Raw genomic sequence first — 16,287 nt, forward strand, 5'->3', positions numbered from 1 at the left:
TAAATATTGTTGTCGGGTGTAGGCAAATTCATCAATCTTCATTTCGATTTTTTAAATATAATTTCAGGATGAACATAATTTTTATTATTCAGTTATTTTATAGGTAAACATTTAATGGCTAAATTTTATGACCATTATCAGGTCAACAGTTTGCTGTTTAGGCTACTCTTTTTATATCAAATCCATAAGGATGCGACGAAATTAAGCTGAATAGAGTCCTATAGGCCTACGAAAAAAAAAGTACCAGATTTATGACAGGCTTACGCAAACGCCAAGACTTAATAATTTAGAGGCATGTAGCCTGTGGTAAATACACTTGGCCAAATTCCACCTTTCTTTATAAACGAATGATGGGAGCAGTCTGATAGATTTGGGACAGAACTTTTTATTAAACATTATGAAAACAAGATTCTCAACAACATTCCACTTGTATGTTTTCACTTGTTGACACGTTAGGACATGTTCCTTGAATAAATATAGAAATTATATGTACAGATATACATAAACAGCACTGTGCAGAAGTTTTTTTTTTTCGCCATCTTGCTTAGATCAAATCGATATTTAGGCTATACCTCAGGAGGAAATACCTAAATTTGGGATTAAATCTAACCAAAAAGTCAAATGAAAACAAAGACAGTTACCCGTGGAAAATGCTGATCACCTAAATTATTACATTAATTGGCAGATGACTCGCAAGAGTTACGTTTGAGATGGGATCATTTTTTGTTCTTTTGTGTTGTATTTTGCTCAGGTAAAAATCGCCCCACTGATCACAAGGTAAAAGAGGTGGGTGATATCTGAATTGATCGGAGCAGCAATACATAAAAAGTTTCACAATGTAGCCTAATGTAATTGAGAACGAATTCACGAATTTATTTGCATCATCGGATTGTTTTTCGGTGGCATTTTGATCAATGTTGTGTTTTAGTTTCAGTCTCTATTCCTGCACAGGTCGCCATCCAACAGGTAGGCTGAGCATCGGATACTTCTGCACAATATTGCACATATATCTAGGCAGCAGAAAACACACGAACCAGGGATTTCTTGTCGACAGAATAATGCGTTGAGTTCCTCCAAGACAGTAAGCTCTACCATCAGGCAAAGTTTCCTCTTTTCAACAATCAAGCATCCTCCTATTAGATAGAAGACCTTAAGACATGGGACTGCAGAATAATCCACAGACCCTATAAATTGTTGGCTACAGATATTAAAAAGTAAAAAAAGAAAAAGAAAAAAAAAGAAAGAAAATCCATTAACCAAGTTTTTTAATCATCAGGTTGGTGCATAGAGTTTTAGCAGCGAATGCAGTCCTTGTTTATCTATTAAATCTGGGATTCATCCCATCAAATTTACATCCACATTTTTGAGAGTAACAGATCAAAGGTCCTATCAGTATAAAACAAAATGTTTTTCCCAATTTGATCTCTTCTTAGTGCAGTATAGGCTTGCCTTTGACATTACACATGTTCAGTAGGAGGAGGATACCATAGACGATTTGCATGCTGTAACATACAAACATTGTATTAAGACATTTTGAATCATCAAGCAACAAAAGCATTTTTAAAAAGAGAGAAGGTAAAATAACACAGTAACTGTTCTCTACACATATGTACAGGTGGAAATAAATAAAGTCTAAAATCTGGCTCAGTTAATCTCTTTTTGTCGTTTTTCTTTTCTTTAAAACAATAGAAAAAATTGATTGAAAATAGCAGTAAAGACGCATCCATTTTTGTAATAGCAGATTGTTTTGCGTTTTGTCTGCAGTCCTTGCACCTCTCGGGGATATGGGAGAAAAATTGTGGTTTTTGCATACCCAGGCCTTACTGATGGCAGAGGAGGGAAGGGAGGGAAAGGAGAAGCGTTAAAGGAGGAGAGAACCATGGGCCATGCTTTCCATACATGTGTAAGGATGTTAGGAGATGACTGGAGGGTCGGGGTTACCATACATGTCCTGCATGCAGGGTTGCAAATAGGGATGGGGGAACTAGACTTGCAATATTCAAAGGTCTCTTTCTCTGCATCACAGACCGTCTCTCTGTCAAAACAGTCCATTAAGGGCGCTTTCTGGAGCGAAGAGAGGGGGAGTATTGCTTTTTCTGCTTCTATTTCAGTCCAATCTGATAAAATAAAACAAAATAAAAAACATCATCATTCATCCCCCAGGTGTAAGACAAAAACATCTCTCTGAATTAAGACAGTCATGTTAATTGTCAGATTGGTTCAGTAAGACTTCAGTTGCAGATCAGGTTTCCTTGTTGTGTTGCATCAGAGAAAAGTCTTTTGATTTGACTAAGTGATCCCATGTGTCCAGATCAGAGGTCTTTGTGTGTAGGCTTGCAGAAGTTCAGCCAAAACATCTTTAAGACTTATCATGCGCACAAGGATTACTTATGTGCGCATCTAATGCTTATTTGTTTACACATGAAGCATTGTTATTAATGTGTGTTTTAATGTACAACGATAGTCTTTTGTCGAGGGAATAACTGTAAACAAAATACAAACGAGAAAAATATAAATAATAGTTAAAAGGAAGTTCGGGGTGGGTTGGGGATATAATTAAGAGTCTATGCTACAAATCATCAGTCTCTCACATGAAGAACTCAGTGTTGGCCTGTTTCCCGTGGTTGCCAGTGGACGGATCTCTTGAGTTCGCGGGTCCACCGGCATTGTAGGTCCGGCTGGCCAGCTTCTCGTACTTCTCCTTGTAAAGATCCCTCTCCTTGGCGAGGCGAGCCACGTCCTGCTTCAGCTGCTCCACCTGGCTCTGCAGGGTGCACTTCTCGGTCTCCAGCATGTGCCTCTGCTGCACGCGCTTGTAGCGGCAGGACTGCGCGTAGCCCCGGTTCTTCAAGGTGCGTCTCTTCTGCTTCAAGCGGATCACCTCCTCCTTGCTGAAGCCCCGCAGCTGCCGGTTCAGTTCCCGCACCGTCATGCTGACCAGCTGCTCGTCCGAGAAGCGGTCCTCCAGGCGGGCGTGGTGGCCGTGGTGGTGGTGGTGGTGGTGATGGGCCTGGTGGTGGTGGGCCGCCGAGGCCGTGGACAGGTCCTCCCCCACGTACTGCTGCCCGCGGAAGCCCTCGTAGGCCTGGTGATGGTGGTGATGGTGGTGTGCGTTACCGATGAGGGCCTCCACGGCGTCCTCCGGGGTCAGGTTGAGCGCCTCGGGGTTGATGTGGTGCTGGTAGCTGGGGATCCAGTACAGGTCCTCCAGCTGGGGCTTGCCCGTGGCGCTCTGATTGTTGTTGCCGTTGCTGTTGCTGCTGCCGCCGCTGACCCCGTTGGCGAGGCTCTGGTTCGGCTGGGCGCCCGGGCTGGGGGCGCAGAAGCTCGGCGAGGAAGGCACGGAGGAGCAGGGTGTGCTGATCGGGGTGGAGGAGAGGGAGCCCGGCGGGAGGCGGTGGCAGTACCGGTCGGCCTCGGGCGGCTCCTTCTTCACCTCAAACTTCATCAGGTCGAAGTCGTTGACGTACTCGATGGCCAGGGGGCTGTTGGGCAGCTCTGCGCTCATGGCGAGGTCGGTGGCCATGTCAGTCCATGCGACGACTCCCGCCCTCACAGCCAAACCGACAGCGGGCAGCCCTCTCGGATACAGATTGCGAAGAGGAATAAAAGGCTGTTTGGTGTATATATAGACACACGCACACGCCCGGTGCGTGGGGCTGCTGCAAGGCCGGTCGAGTGGGTGGAGAAACTTATTAGGGCTGCTAGTCCCAAAAACAACTTCTATATATAGTGGCGTGAATATACGTATGCATGTAAATGAACTTGTACACCTGCCAGTTTGCCTCCGTTTGCTCCTCTTGTTGACAACTTATCCCAGGTCAAATGCACGCTTTAATACCAGGAGCCCCCGGGGCCGGCTGAAACTCGAGCCTGGTGAATTTGGAGACACCGACCTGTCTTGTCCTCGCTTCACCTCTGCGGTCCCCTCGCCTCGCCTCCCTGTGATTTACTGTCCTTGGGTTGCTTGATCAAGTAGGATGAAAGATTCGCTCGCTTCGTCTCCTCCGCCAGCCGTGCCGTTATAAATATTTTCCAAGTAGCTATCCTTCTTCGCTTCCACTGTTTACAACTTGATCATGAAGTCCCAGTGTGCAGGCTGAAGTCACTGCAGCGTTGCACGCACAGCAGCGGATTAAAACTTTCCCACACAGTGAGATCAAGACAGTGTATCACAGTCACAGGACGCTGGGCAGGCGTGCGTAAAGATGTGCCAAAAGTCCCACTTTTTAAACACGGAATCCAAAATGGAATGGCACGAAAAAAAAAGTTGTCAAAGTTCATATAAATAAGATGACTTGGAAGTTAAATGGATACTTCCTTTAGCTGGAGGGACTGGATAGTATGGTCCCGTGTTGGAGTGGTCAGTCCAGATATTATTTTCATTCAAGCAGCAGTTTACTTACGGCTTCGGTCCCCAAGGTCCTCTCCCCCCTCACCCGGGGCGCGTTGTTGACTTTACGTGTTGTGTGTATATAATTATGCAAGAGGTGATAAATTCCAGTTGGATTTCTCGCTAATGGGCCAGAAAGGTTGCAGTTTTCTGAAAGCTCTGCGGTGCAACCACGCAGTGTCACTGAGGCGCTGGGTATGGCAATCTGCACTTATAAAGACAGCGTGGCCCCCGACCCTCCCACCTAGAGGTGTGACGGGCCAATGGGAGGAGATGACAGCGGCGGATTTGCATTCTCCTATAGCAGCCTCTCCCCGGGCCAGTCGGCAGCTGTCGGGGCCGAGCAGAGCCGAGCGGAGCCGAGCAGAGCCGAAGGCGCGCCGGGAGAACAGGTGCAGCATATCCCCCCCTCTAGTGACGGAGCAGATGCAATTGCACGGACGTAAGATGATCGCCCCGTTAGTTTCTCAGAGAAAAATGTTTACTCGGAATTGGGTAAACTTTTCCTCACGGTTTCAAAACCACGTTATGCAGGTCTACGTTATGTAATGGGGCTGTCCTCAGTTGCACTATTTTTTGATTTACCTTCAACGGAAAATCGTTACAGTGAGTTTGTAGTCACTACACGTTATTGTACTGTATGCCTTTTTTTAAAATTTCCTAACACTATATTTGTATAGGGACTAAAAGTGCGTCTGTGGTAGCCTACTCAATGGTGAGTTTTTAGTGACCTTATCATACTTTTTTTTTTTTTTTTTCATCTTCCACGGTATCATTATAATATTCATAAAGTGACTTACAGTTTTGCTGTGATATTTGTATAGTATATTCTAAAAATGTATTTTAGGTTTCCTTAAGGGGAACTTCATAATTTAGCCATTCACAATAAAATGTAAGCTAAAATACAAGCTATAGATTGTATTAGATGTTGCCCAAGTTATGAGACCTATCACTTAAATCAAATTTTCACCTGTGACCCCTCAAAAACAGGTATCGTGGTTCGTTTTGGAGTCGTGCAGACAATTAAATATAGACCTACTACTATGACAAAGAAGGTACATGCTGTAAACATCTTATACAACTTATAGCCTATGGGAGAAAAGCTATATGGCAGGAAAATCAAGAAGATTTTTTTTGTTCCTTTACACAATAACCTATTTGGCTATATCAAAAATGACTTATCTTACTCGGCAAATGGGTTTGCTTTTGAATTTCAGGGTGGCTCTGACACCTATTGGCCTCCCAAACCACGACTCTATCAATCAGTGATTGATTTAAGGCCACGCGCCCCTCTGCCAAAAAATCAATCCGCATTTCCGTGGGGCTATAAGGCCGCACGATGGGTGCGTGCGGGTTAATTATGATTGGCTATTCCTTGCGGTGGTCTACGGGGTTTTCATTCGCAATTAACCACAAATTGCATCCCGACTCATCTCCGCGGATCGACGTATAATTAAGCCCCGCGCGCTACGTGCGCCTCCATTCTGGACACACACGTCTTTTTCTGGTGAGGCATGCCGGGTAAAGCAAATCAAAGCGGAAGGTTGAGCAGGATGTCGATACCAGTGATAAGCATCTTGGGACCAGGACTTAACGCGGGATGGATACCAGGACTCAGCTGCACCTGACCCATTTAGCCTTTTAAGCAGCGACTGCACTTGGGGCCCCTAGTGTCCCATCAAACGAACAAATGATATCTGTGAGATATGTCGGTGAAATAGTGCCTATCTCCATGAAAAACAGGTGGCAGTAAGTTTAACTTGGTCAGATGTGAACAGCAAAACCTTGCACAGCGCTGAGCTTAACTTCCAGTCCGAGCTGTCCATGAAATACGCGCCCTCCCTGGCTCAAATCTGCTGGCGAGGATGAAAAGAAGAGTATGAGATGAGGGGACGGAAATCATATCAAGGTATTTTAAGTTTAGGTGCGCTAAGTCATTAGGAGGGGGTTTTTATCAAATAAGCAGGAGCAGGCCCGCAAACGCCAAGCTAAGCAGTATGCATTGAAATGCCACATTTAAGAAGATCTGCTGTGGTCCATTCATTGTCAGGGAAAGGGGAGTGTCTGTGGCCGAGGGCTTGAGACATAAATTTTTGAAGTCAGGGTTTTCATTGTGCTTTTGCATATTGGGAGTTCGCTGCTGGTGCAGTTCTACCGATTTAAGCAAAATGGACATCAGCAAGGCGGAGATCGACAGCGGGCTTTGAGCCGGGCACAAGGCGAGCTTTGAGCCAAGGTAGCCCCATCCAAACCAAAGCCCCACTGTGGCTCTAGGAGGTGGCTGAAGGTTATCTGAGACCTGGAGGTTTTGTAACTGCCGTTAAGTCACTAATGCCGCTCTGGAGGAATCAGCTTTAATTGTACAGGGATATGACACGCACGCATGTGCACACACAGTGAAGTTAACAGCTAGGCTTACCTTGGAAATCAGGAATTTCACCACATGTAGTAGGCCTTGCTTACATCCAAATCATGTTTGTCCATCTGTATGAGAAAGTTCTTTGTTCAAAAAGCAGCATCAAACATGCCAACGCTGAATCTGGACTATAAGGGGTTGGGACTTAGGAAAACTAATGAATTACTCTTCACAGAAAAAATGTGATCTTTATTGATGGAGGAGGCCATGTGCATATAATTAGTTTGTGTTCATTTAGGAAGAGAATATTGGATACATGCATGTGCCCACAGACAGACACACACACACACACACACGGACACACACAAACCAGTTCTTATCAAGTCACACACACACACACACACACGCACAGTGAAGAATCACAGTTGACCTTTCTTTTTGTCTCTCCGAGTCTCCATGGACAGATGATTTCTCTCCCTCCGTCTTCTCTCCGTCTCGTGCGCTTTTACTAAAAATTGAAATATTGATCTTAATTAGAGTTTGCCGAGCTCAGCAGCTCGCGTTGAGGGTTTTAGACAAGAGGCAGCAGACATCTGTCTAAGGCACTTACGTCTTCAGCGCAGGAGAGAAGGAACGTGGGTGAGGAGGAGGGAAAAAAAAGTGTGGTGAGAAGAGAAGAGTGATAGCTCCCTGTCTCCTACCTTTTCTGAGAAACATGTCTAGCTCTCCATCTCTCTCGCTGCTGTCAATAGATCTCGGAGAGAAGCAAGTTGAATAGTTACACACATGCACGCCAACCCACGCCCACACACACACACACCTCTCCCCATCCACTGAATCCTGCCACACTATACTCAACATGGTTTCAGTGGGCAGTATGTGCCAATCACTTCTGTGTACCAATGTTAAGTTGTGCATGGATGATCATCAACCGATTGATCTCTCTCCTCTGTTTGAGATCTGCTGCCCTCGGATACACACAAACAACCATTTATAGGTGTGGAAACACACACACACACACACGCACACACATACAGGCACCCACACACAGAAACACAGTGTTGTCTCTTTCATCTGCTGGGGGTCCTTATCTTGTTAACACGGTGGCAGGTCTGTCAGTGTATGTGTGTGTGTGTGTGTGTGTGTGTACATGTGAGCTCCTAGCTGTGTATTAATGTGTCGTGTTGCTGTGAGCACCGCTGAGTGAACACGCTCCCCAGGGTGTCGCGCTGCTCGTTTGTCACCGTGACGACGCCTCGGTTAAATAGCGTATTAATGGTCTAAATATCGGGGGCCACACTCGCACCCCACACACACAAACACACACACACAGTGTATTAATAGTTGTATTATCGCGGGGTCTATGCTCTGCAAAGTAATGGATGGATTACACAACCCAACATCCTCTCTGTGCCACTCTCCATTGCCACACACACTAATTACATTACACACAGATGGAGACGGTGAGAAATCAAGGGAGGGAAATCAAGACAAAGGGAAGACAGGGGAAGAGGGGAGAGGGGCGGAGGTGATAGTTTAAACACCTCTGCCTCAGAGCACAAGGGAAGCAAACACCTACACACACACACACACACACACACACACACATACACACATACGGCTTGGTGAGGCTGATGTCACTGTGCGCTCATGTGTCTCGACTCCAAGACTAAAACCAAGGGGCACTGCTGGTCCTGTCACCACCTTACAGACGAAAGAGGAAGGAGTCCGTCTCTAGGGACTCCAACACGCACGCATACGACGATACACCGCACCAAAACAGGAACACACTCATAGCCTATAAACACTCTAGCACCACTGAACCCGTCCCCTTTACTCGTCTGAAGGGCCAAAAAGAGTCCGCGAAATAACACGTGCACGGTAACAGTTAATGTTTTATTTGCCTTATTAAAATTTACAAAACATGTACTGATAAAAGCTGCATTGTAAACGTCCAAGCAGATATGTAAAACAGCTTTATAGACATAGAAGAGATACCTTCGGGCCCTGAGTTAAATAATTCAGAGGGAAGGGACAGAGATGTCTGTCAGGATGAACTCAGCACTCAGAAATGAGAGATCGATCTCTCTGGTGCTCCAGAAGTGTCCAGGTGCCTCTGGTACCTCCAGCTTTTTAGCCTCCAGGTGTTGGACTTTGTAGTTCTAAAGCCGAGGCTTGATCTGCAGTTTTTTCTCTGTAGAGGACACACAGGAAAAGCAATAGATTAAAACGAAAGAGAAGCGTGGTGGCAGAAATAAAACGACAGAAATGGCGAGGCAGCTAGCAGGGCTGTTTTAACATGACAAGGTGCGTGTGTGTGTGTGTGTGTGTGAGGGCGTTCGCTCATGTGTAACTGACTCTGATCTATGTTGAAACATTTGAATCTGGATCCCTGTCCTGTTGAAATGCTGAGTGATGGCACCTCAGCTGATGAGTAAATGAGGAAGTGAATGGGACAACAGGGATGGATGGAAGTGTGTGTGTGAGTGTGTGTGTGTGTGTGTGTGTGAGGTCGCACTCTGGCAGTGATACATTGCGTCTGAGCTAATTTATGCAAAGTGAAGAGGAGCTTGTTTGGCTGTGTTCCACCCTTAATGAGGCACTGGGGTGTGGAGTGTGTTAGGGGGAACCAAGCTATCATTAGTAATACTTAAGTGCACAAAGCAACTGGACAAAGTGGGTGAAGGGATTAGGGAATGACCACTGGTTCGGTGTGTGTGTGTGTGTGTGTGTGTGTGTGTGTGTGTGTGTAGGGGTATACATGTGTATGTTTGTGGATGTGTTGCCCAGGGGATGGCGGTTGCTGCTGGGCACCAAAGTGACGAGTGGGTTTCTGGAAGTTAGCTACGCATGTATACACACAGCCTTCCATACATACTCACATAAACTGTACATACAATATGCGCGCGCACACGCACACACACACACACAAACACAGACACTAAAAACATACACACACACACACACACACACACACACACACACAAACACTAAAAACATATACACACACACAAATGCATAGACAAAAAACATACAAAAGCACACACAGAACTTCAAAGATACAAACAAACACATCTACTGCCTCAGACGCATTAGGAATTTGGGCTGTGTGTCTGTGTGTGTGTGTTGGGGAAGCAGGGGAGGTGGGGTCAGGTCAAAGGTCCTGCTTGTTTCCAAGCAGGCGAGACTAAATATAAAACCTAACGAAGGAGGGATTACAAAAGAATGAGAATGAAAATAAAGAGTGAGAAGCAAACTTATAGTGAGCTGTGTTTCTGTAGATGGTGCAATGTATCAGCTGTGTACAGTTACAGCAACTGAGCAGTTATCAACACTAAATTACAAATTGATTTCTTTTTGACTGTTAATCACTATATAATGTCTTGTTTAAAACGAGGCAATATTAGTTGAAACGGGAATGTAACATGACATGAAAAAGAAAAATGAAGGAAAAGGGTTCAAATCAGAACGTTGTTAGGTGACACAGTATATGGTAAGGTAGGTTGAAGGTGGGTGTTGCAGTGTAAGGGATTAAATGTTGTGTCGCAGTGCCAGGCAGCATAAGTGTGTGTGTGTGTGTGCATGTGTGTGTGTGTCCAGCAGGCAGGGGCAGGTGGGCAGTCGGGCCCGATGGGAGGGGGAGGAGGAAGGCAGCCACTCGCCTAATCCTCTATCTGTCAAGTCTGTCAACAGAAAGCTCAGCTGTGCCTCCCTCTAGCCCAAAACCTAAATATTATTACCTCTGTCCCCTAAGCATTATTGCACCTCCTCTAAGCATTATCACAAATGCTCTACAGCCCGGCTCCAATCATCATTATCTGCCCCCAGCTCAGACACCTATATAGAAACCCTCAATCCCCCTCTCTTGAACTGAGGAATTATCCCATGGCATTCACCACCTTCAAAAAGCATGGTCCCCTCCCCTAAACCTGTCTTGTCAATATGTGTTGGATAGTCAGCAATTCTACACCAACTAAAGCATAATTAGTCCTCTGAAGTGGGGAAATATACCTCAAAAGCTAATTTAGATATCTCACCTTCAGCAGGATGGTCTCAGATTGGTTCTCACCCTGCTTTCTTTGTCTGTTGGCCATTGGTCTTTTTAGGTCTTTTCATGTCAGTTGTTTTGTGTATGCTGGTGGCTGCCCTCTGGTTTGTTGGGCCATGTATTATCTAGGCTAGACCGTTCATGGGAGTTGTTACCTTTAACCTGCGAGGTCTCGGCTGGCAGCGTGTCCGGAGCCTCTGCCTCCTCCGGGGAGCTGGAGAGGGAGATGAAGGACGGCAGCTTCAGAGGACCCGAGGTAGGTGTCCCCGGATCTGCCTGAGAGCCCTGAGCCTGCTCTGGTGGCATGATGACAGACAGGCGGGGCCTGGGAGAAGGACATGAACAGGAGCAGCCATGACTAAACACAAATGACGTTTTATCAGTGAAATGGAACTAGATATGTGGCATTCATCACATGCCACATCCAACTGTGTCTCATTAATATATAACTGTAAATTAGTTTTTGTAAATTCAGTTTTTTTTAAGTGATTGTTGCTATGACAAAAAGTAGCCTGAACTATCAGATTCGTGGTTTCATTCTGTTTAAGAATTCAAGAGTTTTTGGGGCTCAATTTCCTGCAAAATAGAAGAAAACACTTCCAGTAGACTGGGAGGTTACACATCATAAGCAGCGGAACATGTGAAATATGCAGACAGAGAGCAGCTCACAGGAGCTATAAAATGCTGTGCTTGTGATTTGTATCGCCATTTATTTAACAGTGACATTCAAACAAAAAAAATCCAACAAGGGTTATCATAAAAAATATCTCTGTACAGCTTGTATGCTGCTGCATTACATGATCTTCTGCTCTGACCTCTTGGTGGAGTCCTTGGTGCGGCCTCTCTTGGCTGGGGAGGGGGAGGTGGAGGTGGAGGTGGTGGGGGCGCTTCGTTTGGCTCTTTGGCGGTGCTGCAGCTTACAGCGGGCACCCTGGGGGCAGGAGCCGGTCCTGGAGAACTCTGGACACACCAGCGTGTGTTTCTTCTTACACTGGTGGTTAGAGACAATAAAAACACACCCAGAGGTTCATAGCATGCATGAAGAAAGTATGCAAATCTGAGAACAGGATTGAGGATCTGAGGACACAAAGTATGTTTCAGCTTTAAAAGGTCTGACAAACACCATGTAAGCAACAAAAATCAACTAAGAGTTTCAAAAAAGCCAAATAGTCAGTGCCCCAATTGCAGGTGCATTCACTGGTCAAGAAACTGCAAAACTATTTAATGTGACAGGGGGAGCAGTCTTTTTTTTCTTCTTACATTTTTGCCTTTTTTTTTATTGGATAGTTCAAAGTGGAGAGACACAGGAAAGACTGGGAGAGAGGAGGTATGACATGCGACAAAGGCTAGGCTGGATTCGAACCCAGGACGTCACAGTTTCATGATACGCGCCTCAGATCACTGAGCCACCAGGACGCCCCAGAGGGAACAGTCTTGAAACTCATTTCAACATGAAGCTCAGGGATAGATATGTTTAACACGATAGCCGCTAAACACCATAAAACTAAGCTTTCAAAAATGACCACAGAATAGAATCAATGCCTCTGTGACAGTTTCAACAAAAATGTACGCAAGGAGCACAAAACCTGGACCCATGAGCAATGGAAAAATGTGTCTGATGATTCGTCTTTCACTCTTTCCTACATCCAGCTGGGTTTGTTTGGAGAAAGCAGAAGGATGCGGTCAATCCACAATGCCTATTGCCAGCTGTTTAATATGGTGGTGGATCTGTAATGGTATGGGACAACCATCTTGTTATATTAGGTCTGTCAATTGTTCTGCATGGTTGCATAAAGGTTGAGGCCACATTACAGGACCAGGTGCACCCCATGGATTAAACACTGTTCTCTCATGATGTTCCCATATTCCAAGACGATAATGCCCCCATACACACAGCTGAACAAATTCATGAGGTTTCATGAACACCAGGATGAAGTCAAACAACTTTCACAGCCTCCCCAATATCCAGACATCATTGAACCTTTATGGAAATTTCTGGAGCGCAGAGATATGTCACTGAAGTTAAGGACTGAAGTTCAGTGAAGGACTGAAGTTGTTCAGAAGGCAAAGGGTGGCCCTACTCCTTATTAGGTACTTGATATTCATATATTGTTAGTTTCTGTTATTTTGTCCACTCCTTGTATGTTACTACTTTAAATCTGCATGTTTTCCTTTAACCTCCAATGTGTCAGTTGAGCAAGTGGGTCATTGTGAGAGTCATTCTGGCAGCATTGTGCATGAGAGAGTGAGGATTCAGATGCGTGTTTGCAAGTGAGAGTGTGTATGACAGTGTAATATGGGCGTAAATTGGTAGCTTCATTCTCCACGAGATCCGATCCCTCCCACCTGTCAGAAAAGCTAATTATATTCACTCTGGGGTGCGGGGTGTGAGGAGTGTGTGCGCGAGAGAGAGAGAGGGAGAGTGTGTGCATGTGTGTGGAGGGGTGAGGAGCGCGGGACCGGGAAGCAGATTGGTCCAGAAATAGAGTGTGGATTGGGGGACGTGTGCGTGCGTGTGTGTGTGTGTGTGGAGGGCGGGGAGAGGGGGATCTTGAGATAGAGTTTCCAGGAACAGCGTGGACTCTTGGTCAACTTGCGCTGCAGCCAAACAGCCTTGACTCTGGCAGGGTGAGTGAGCCCAGATGAGGCACATTTCCCCTACACACCTTGTCCGTGTCTGTCTCTGCCATTAGAGCCCCTCTCACTGCTCTCACACCCATGTTCCTGCTCACTGGAGGCCAGCGCTCCCTGGGATCAGCTCGCTGTCAAATGTTTCTCTGGATCACCTTATAGGACTGCCATTTTAAGTCATAACAAAACAGTGGCACAGGGCCGCCACTGGTGTTGATGATGTACATTATTTTATATTTGGTGTATGACATCAATACTGACCCCACCCCCATCAGCTCCCACCTAACCACCCCGTCTCTCACTGGTCCCACCAGCAGACATTGTCATTGGTCATTGAAAATATACAATATATAGAGTTTTGGTTCAGTGGCAATTCTAGTGTGCACAGCAGCTACCAATTATGGCGCACACACACCTGCAAACACACAAACATACATGTATACACTTCCAGTGAAACGTTTGGACACACCTGATTGAATGCACTATGTTTTTCTTTATCTTTGATCTATAGGTTTATGCTTAAATGCTTGAAATTTGTTTCTTAGACAAATATAAATAGTGAAGTTGATGCCTATGTATGAATTTCTTTCCAAAGCCTTTGTCTTTCCATCAAGGCAAAGGGCGGCTACTTTAAAGAATCTAAAATATAAGATAGTTTTGATTTGTTTAACACTTTTTTGGTCACTGCATAATTCCATTTGTGTTATTTCATAGTTTAGATGTCTTTACTATTATTCTAAAATGTGGAAAGTAGTAAAAATAAAGAACAAATGTGGTGTGTTCAAACGTTTGACTGGTAGTGTACGCACACCACACACAGATCATGTGCAAATCAATAATGTTCACCACTGTGTAGCATGAAGTATTAACAATGCTCATCTAAGAGTCCACATGAATGTGGTGAATTAGCAATCTAACTTCTAAACAAGGGCCATCACCCACAGGTTGCACAGAGCGCTCATCTTGAGACAAGTGCAACGGGACAACAAGCAGTTAACACTGCTGAAGCACTTTACCAATGTGAGAAAGTCAAAGTGAAGGAGAAATTGACTGTAAAAGCAAAGTCCACTACAGCCCAGCTCCCCGCAGTCCCATACATCCTCATTTTCATAAAAAGTCTCAAGACAGAGAGAGAGAGAGAGAAAGAGCATTGGGAAATGGGAGGAAAAAGCAAAAGTGGACAGAACATCTTTATCCCACACCAAGTTAACAATTTTCCACTTGATTTAAGGAATGCTGGGATGTCTCTGGGGCCTATTAGAGAGCTCTCTGCTGGGCCAAAACCAGGAGGAGTCAGCACATTTACCATGAGACGGAGAGGAAGCAAAAGAGAGAGAGAGCGAGAAAGAGCAAGCGAGAGAGAGAAGGGGGTATAAAAAGACAGTATAAAAAAGAGGGACATCCATAGGCATTTACATTTTGGGCATTTAGCTGACACTCTTATCTAGAGCAACTTGCACTGAGTAGAATAGAGCAATAAAATAAACTCAGATTGCTAGAATATTAACATTACAAGAAGGCAATATTAAAGGATAATTCCAGTTATTTTGAGTTGATTGTGTTCAAAATTTCATCACTTACTTCACTGTAGAGCTTTGTGTCGGGCCAAAGCAAGCTCCAACAGTTGAACCCAAAAAGCGATTAAAACACGTCCTTTCAACACAATAATAGGCACACTGCAATGAGACCTTCCTACATCCAATTTCCGATTATCCATTGCCTGAAACTTGCATATACTGTGGTATTAGATATGTTTTTTTAACTAGCGTGAGCTACTTGGGAAGTAGAAAGTTCAGCATATGTATGCATATACGTGTATATATATATATATATATATATACACGTAAGTAGAAAGTTCAGCATATGTATGCATATACGTATATATATATATATAGATAGATATATATATAGATAGATATATATATTGATATATCTATCTCTATATAGTTGAAAGCCCGTTCTTCTGCTTCTTACAATATGACCTGAACGCAGCAGACATCCGGCAGACATGCAAGGCCGGTGGTAGCTATGGGCAGGGGTGGGCTCAGCCCACCCAAACGTGCGTCTTGCCCACCCAATCAAAAGTTAAGAAAACATCTTTTTTTGGTTCAGCCAATGGAAAAATAGCACAGAAAATACCAGTACCGTTTCTAACTTCTGATTGGGTGGGCAGCCTACAGCCCGCCTCCAAAGTCGCCCACTGCCCACCCCCCCTTCACGTCGTGTTCAGGCACAAACACACAGAGCTCTGAAGCCGACCCGTCCGCTGCACAGAGTGTGGCCTATTCACACCAAATCAGGTGTTACGGCACTTCCCGCAGGGTTGTGCGGAGGTGTGCGGGGGTGTGGGCGTGTTTATTTGTGCTTTAGAACGTAACCACTGTGAAACAATCAGAAAATAACGTTTTATATCTCTGATTCACCGGCTTTCTCGCTACCACTGTTCCCTCTCTTCATTCACTCTTTAGCTCGCTCGACCACTGCTGCTCTCTCTCTCTCTCGCTCTCTCTCTCTTCAATTCAATAGGCTTTATTGGCATGACATTTGACATGTGTTGCGAAAGCACAATTACGATTATGAAAGACAATGTTAAGGAATGAAATTAACAAAAAATAATGTGAATAACAATATTAGTTAATAGAATAAAATAGGTAATGAAATAAATAAATGAAATAAAATAATATATATATAAGTGATCAAGTTAACAATTTCAATGTGACTTTAACAATGCAAGACAAACAAAAACAATGCAAGTGTTAATCTACTGATATAGTTACACTGAAGTTTGAGTATAGGCTTGAGTTAGTTGATTTAGTTGTTTTCAGTTTGAGTTTGAATAAGACTACCTTCTAGTTTTGT

General features: G+C 44.7%; 2 protein-coding genes across 3 annotated transcripts in view; both read right to left on the minus strand.

Annotated features, from left to right (window-relative positions):
• Positions 1-2,587: 2,587 nt before the first annotated feature.
• mafaa (MAF bZIP transcription factor Aa) lies at positions 2,588-3,526 on the minus strand. The gene has a single exon (XM_071918425.2). The coding sequence runs from the start codon at positions 3,524-3,526 to the stop codon at positions 2,588-2,590; it is 939 nt and encodes a 312-aa protein (XP_071774526.1).
• Positions 3,527-8,655: 5,129 nt separating this feature from the next.
• zc3h3 (zinc finger CCCH-type containing 3) overlaps positions 8,656-16,287 on the minus strand; it is a 49,542-nt gene continuing 41,910 nt past the window's right edge. For both annotated transcript variants that reach the window (XM_071918427.2, XM_071918426.2), the window contains 3 exons: positions 11,613-11,788; positions 10,953-11,122; positions 8,656-8,943 (listed from right to left, as the gene is read on the minus strand). In XM_071918427.2, the coding sequence (XP_071774528.2) occupies positions 8,912-8,943; positions 10,953-11,122; positions 11,613-11,788 (378 nt within the window). In that variant the 3' untranslated portion in view covers positions 8,656-8,911. The remainder of the gene's footprint in view (positions 8,944-10,952; positions 11,123-11,612; positions 11,789-16,287) is intronic.

The sequence above is a fragment of the Centroberyx gerrardi genome, chromosome 9, assembly GCF_048128805.1.
Source record: "Centroberyx gerrardi isolate f3 chromosome 9, fCenGer3.hap1.cur.20231027, whole genome shotgun sequence".
Classification (NCBI taxonomy): domain Eukaryota; kingdom Metazoa; phylum Chordata; class Actinopteri; order Beryciformes; family Berycidae; genus Centroberyx; species Centroberyx gerrardi.

Bases quoted from the DNA above. Each gene is read 5' to 3' on its own strand.
- mafaa (XM_071918425.2), bottom strand. From the start codon at position 3,526: ATGGCCACCGACCTCGCCATGAGCGCAGAGCTGCCCAACAGCCCCCTG.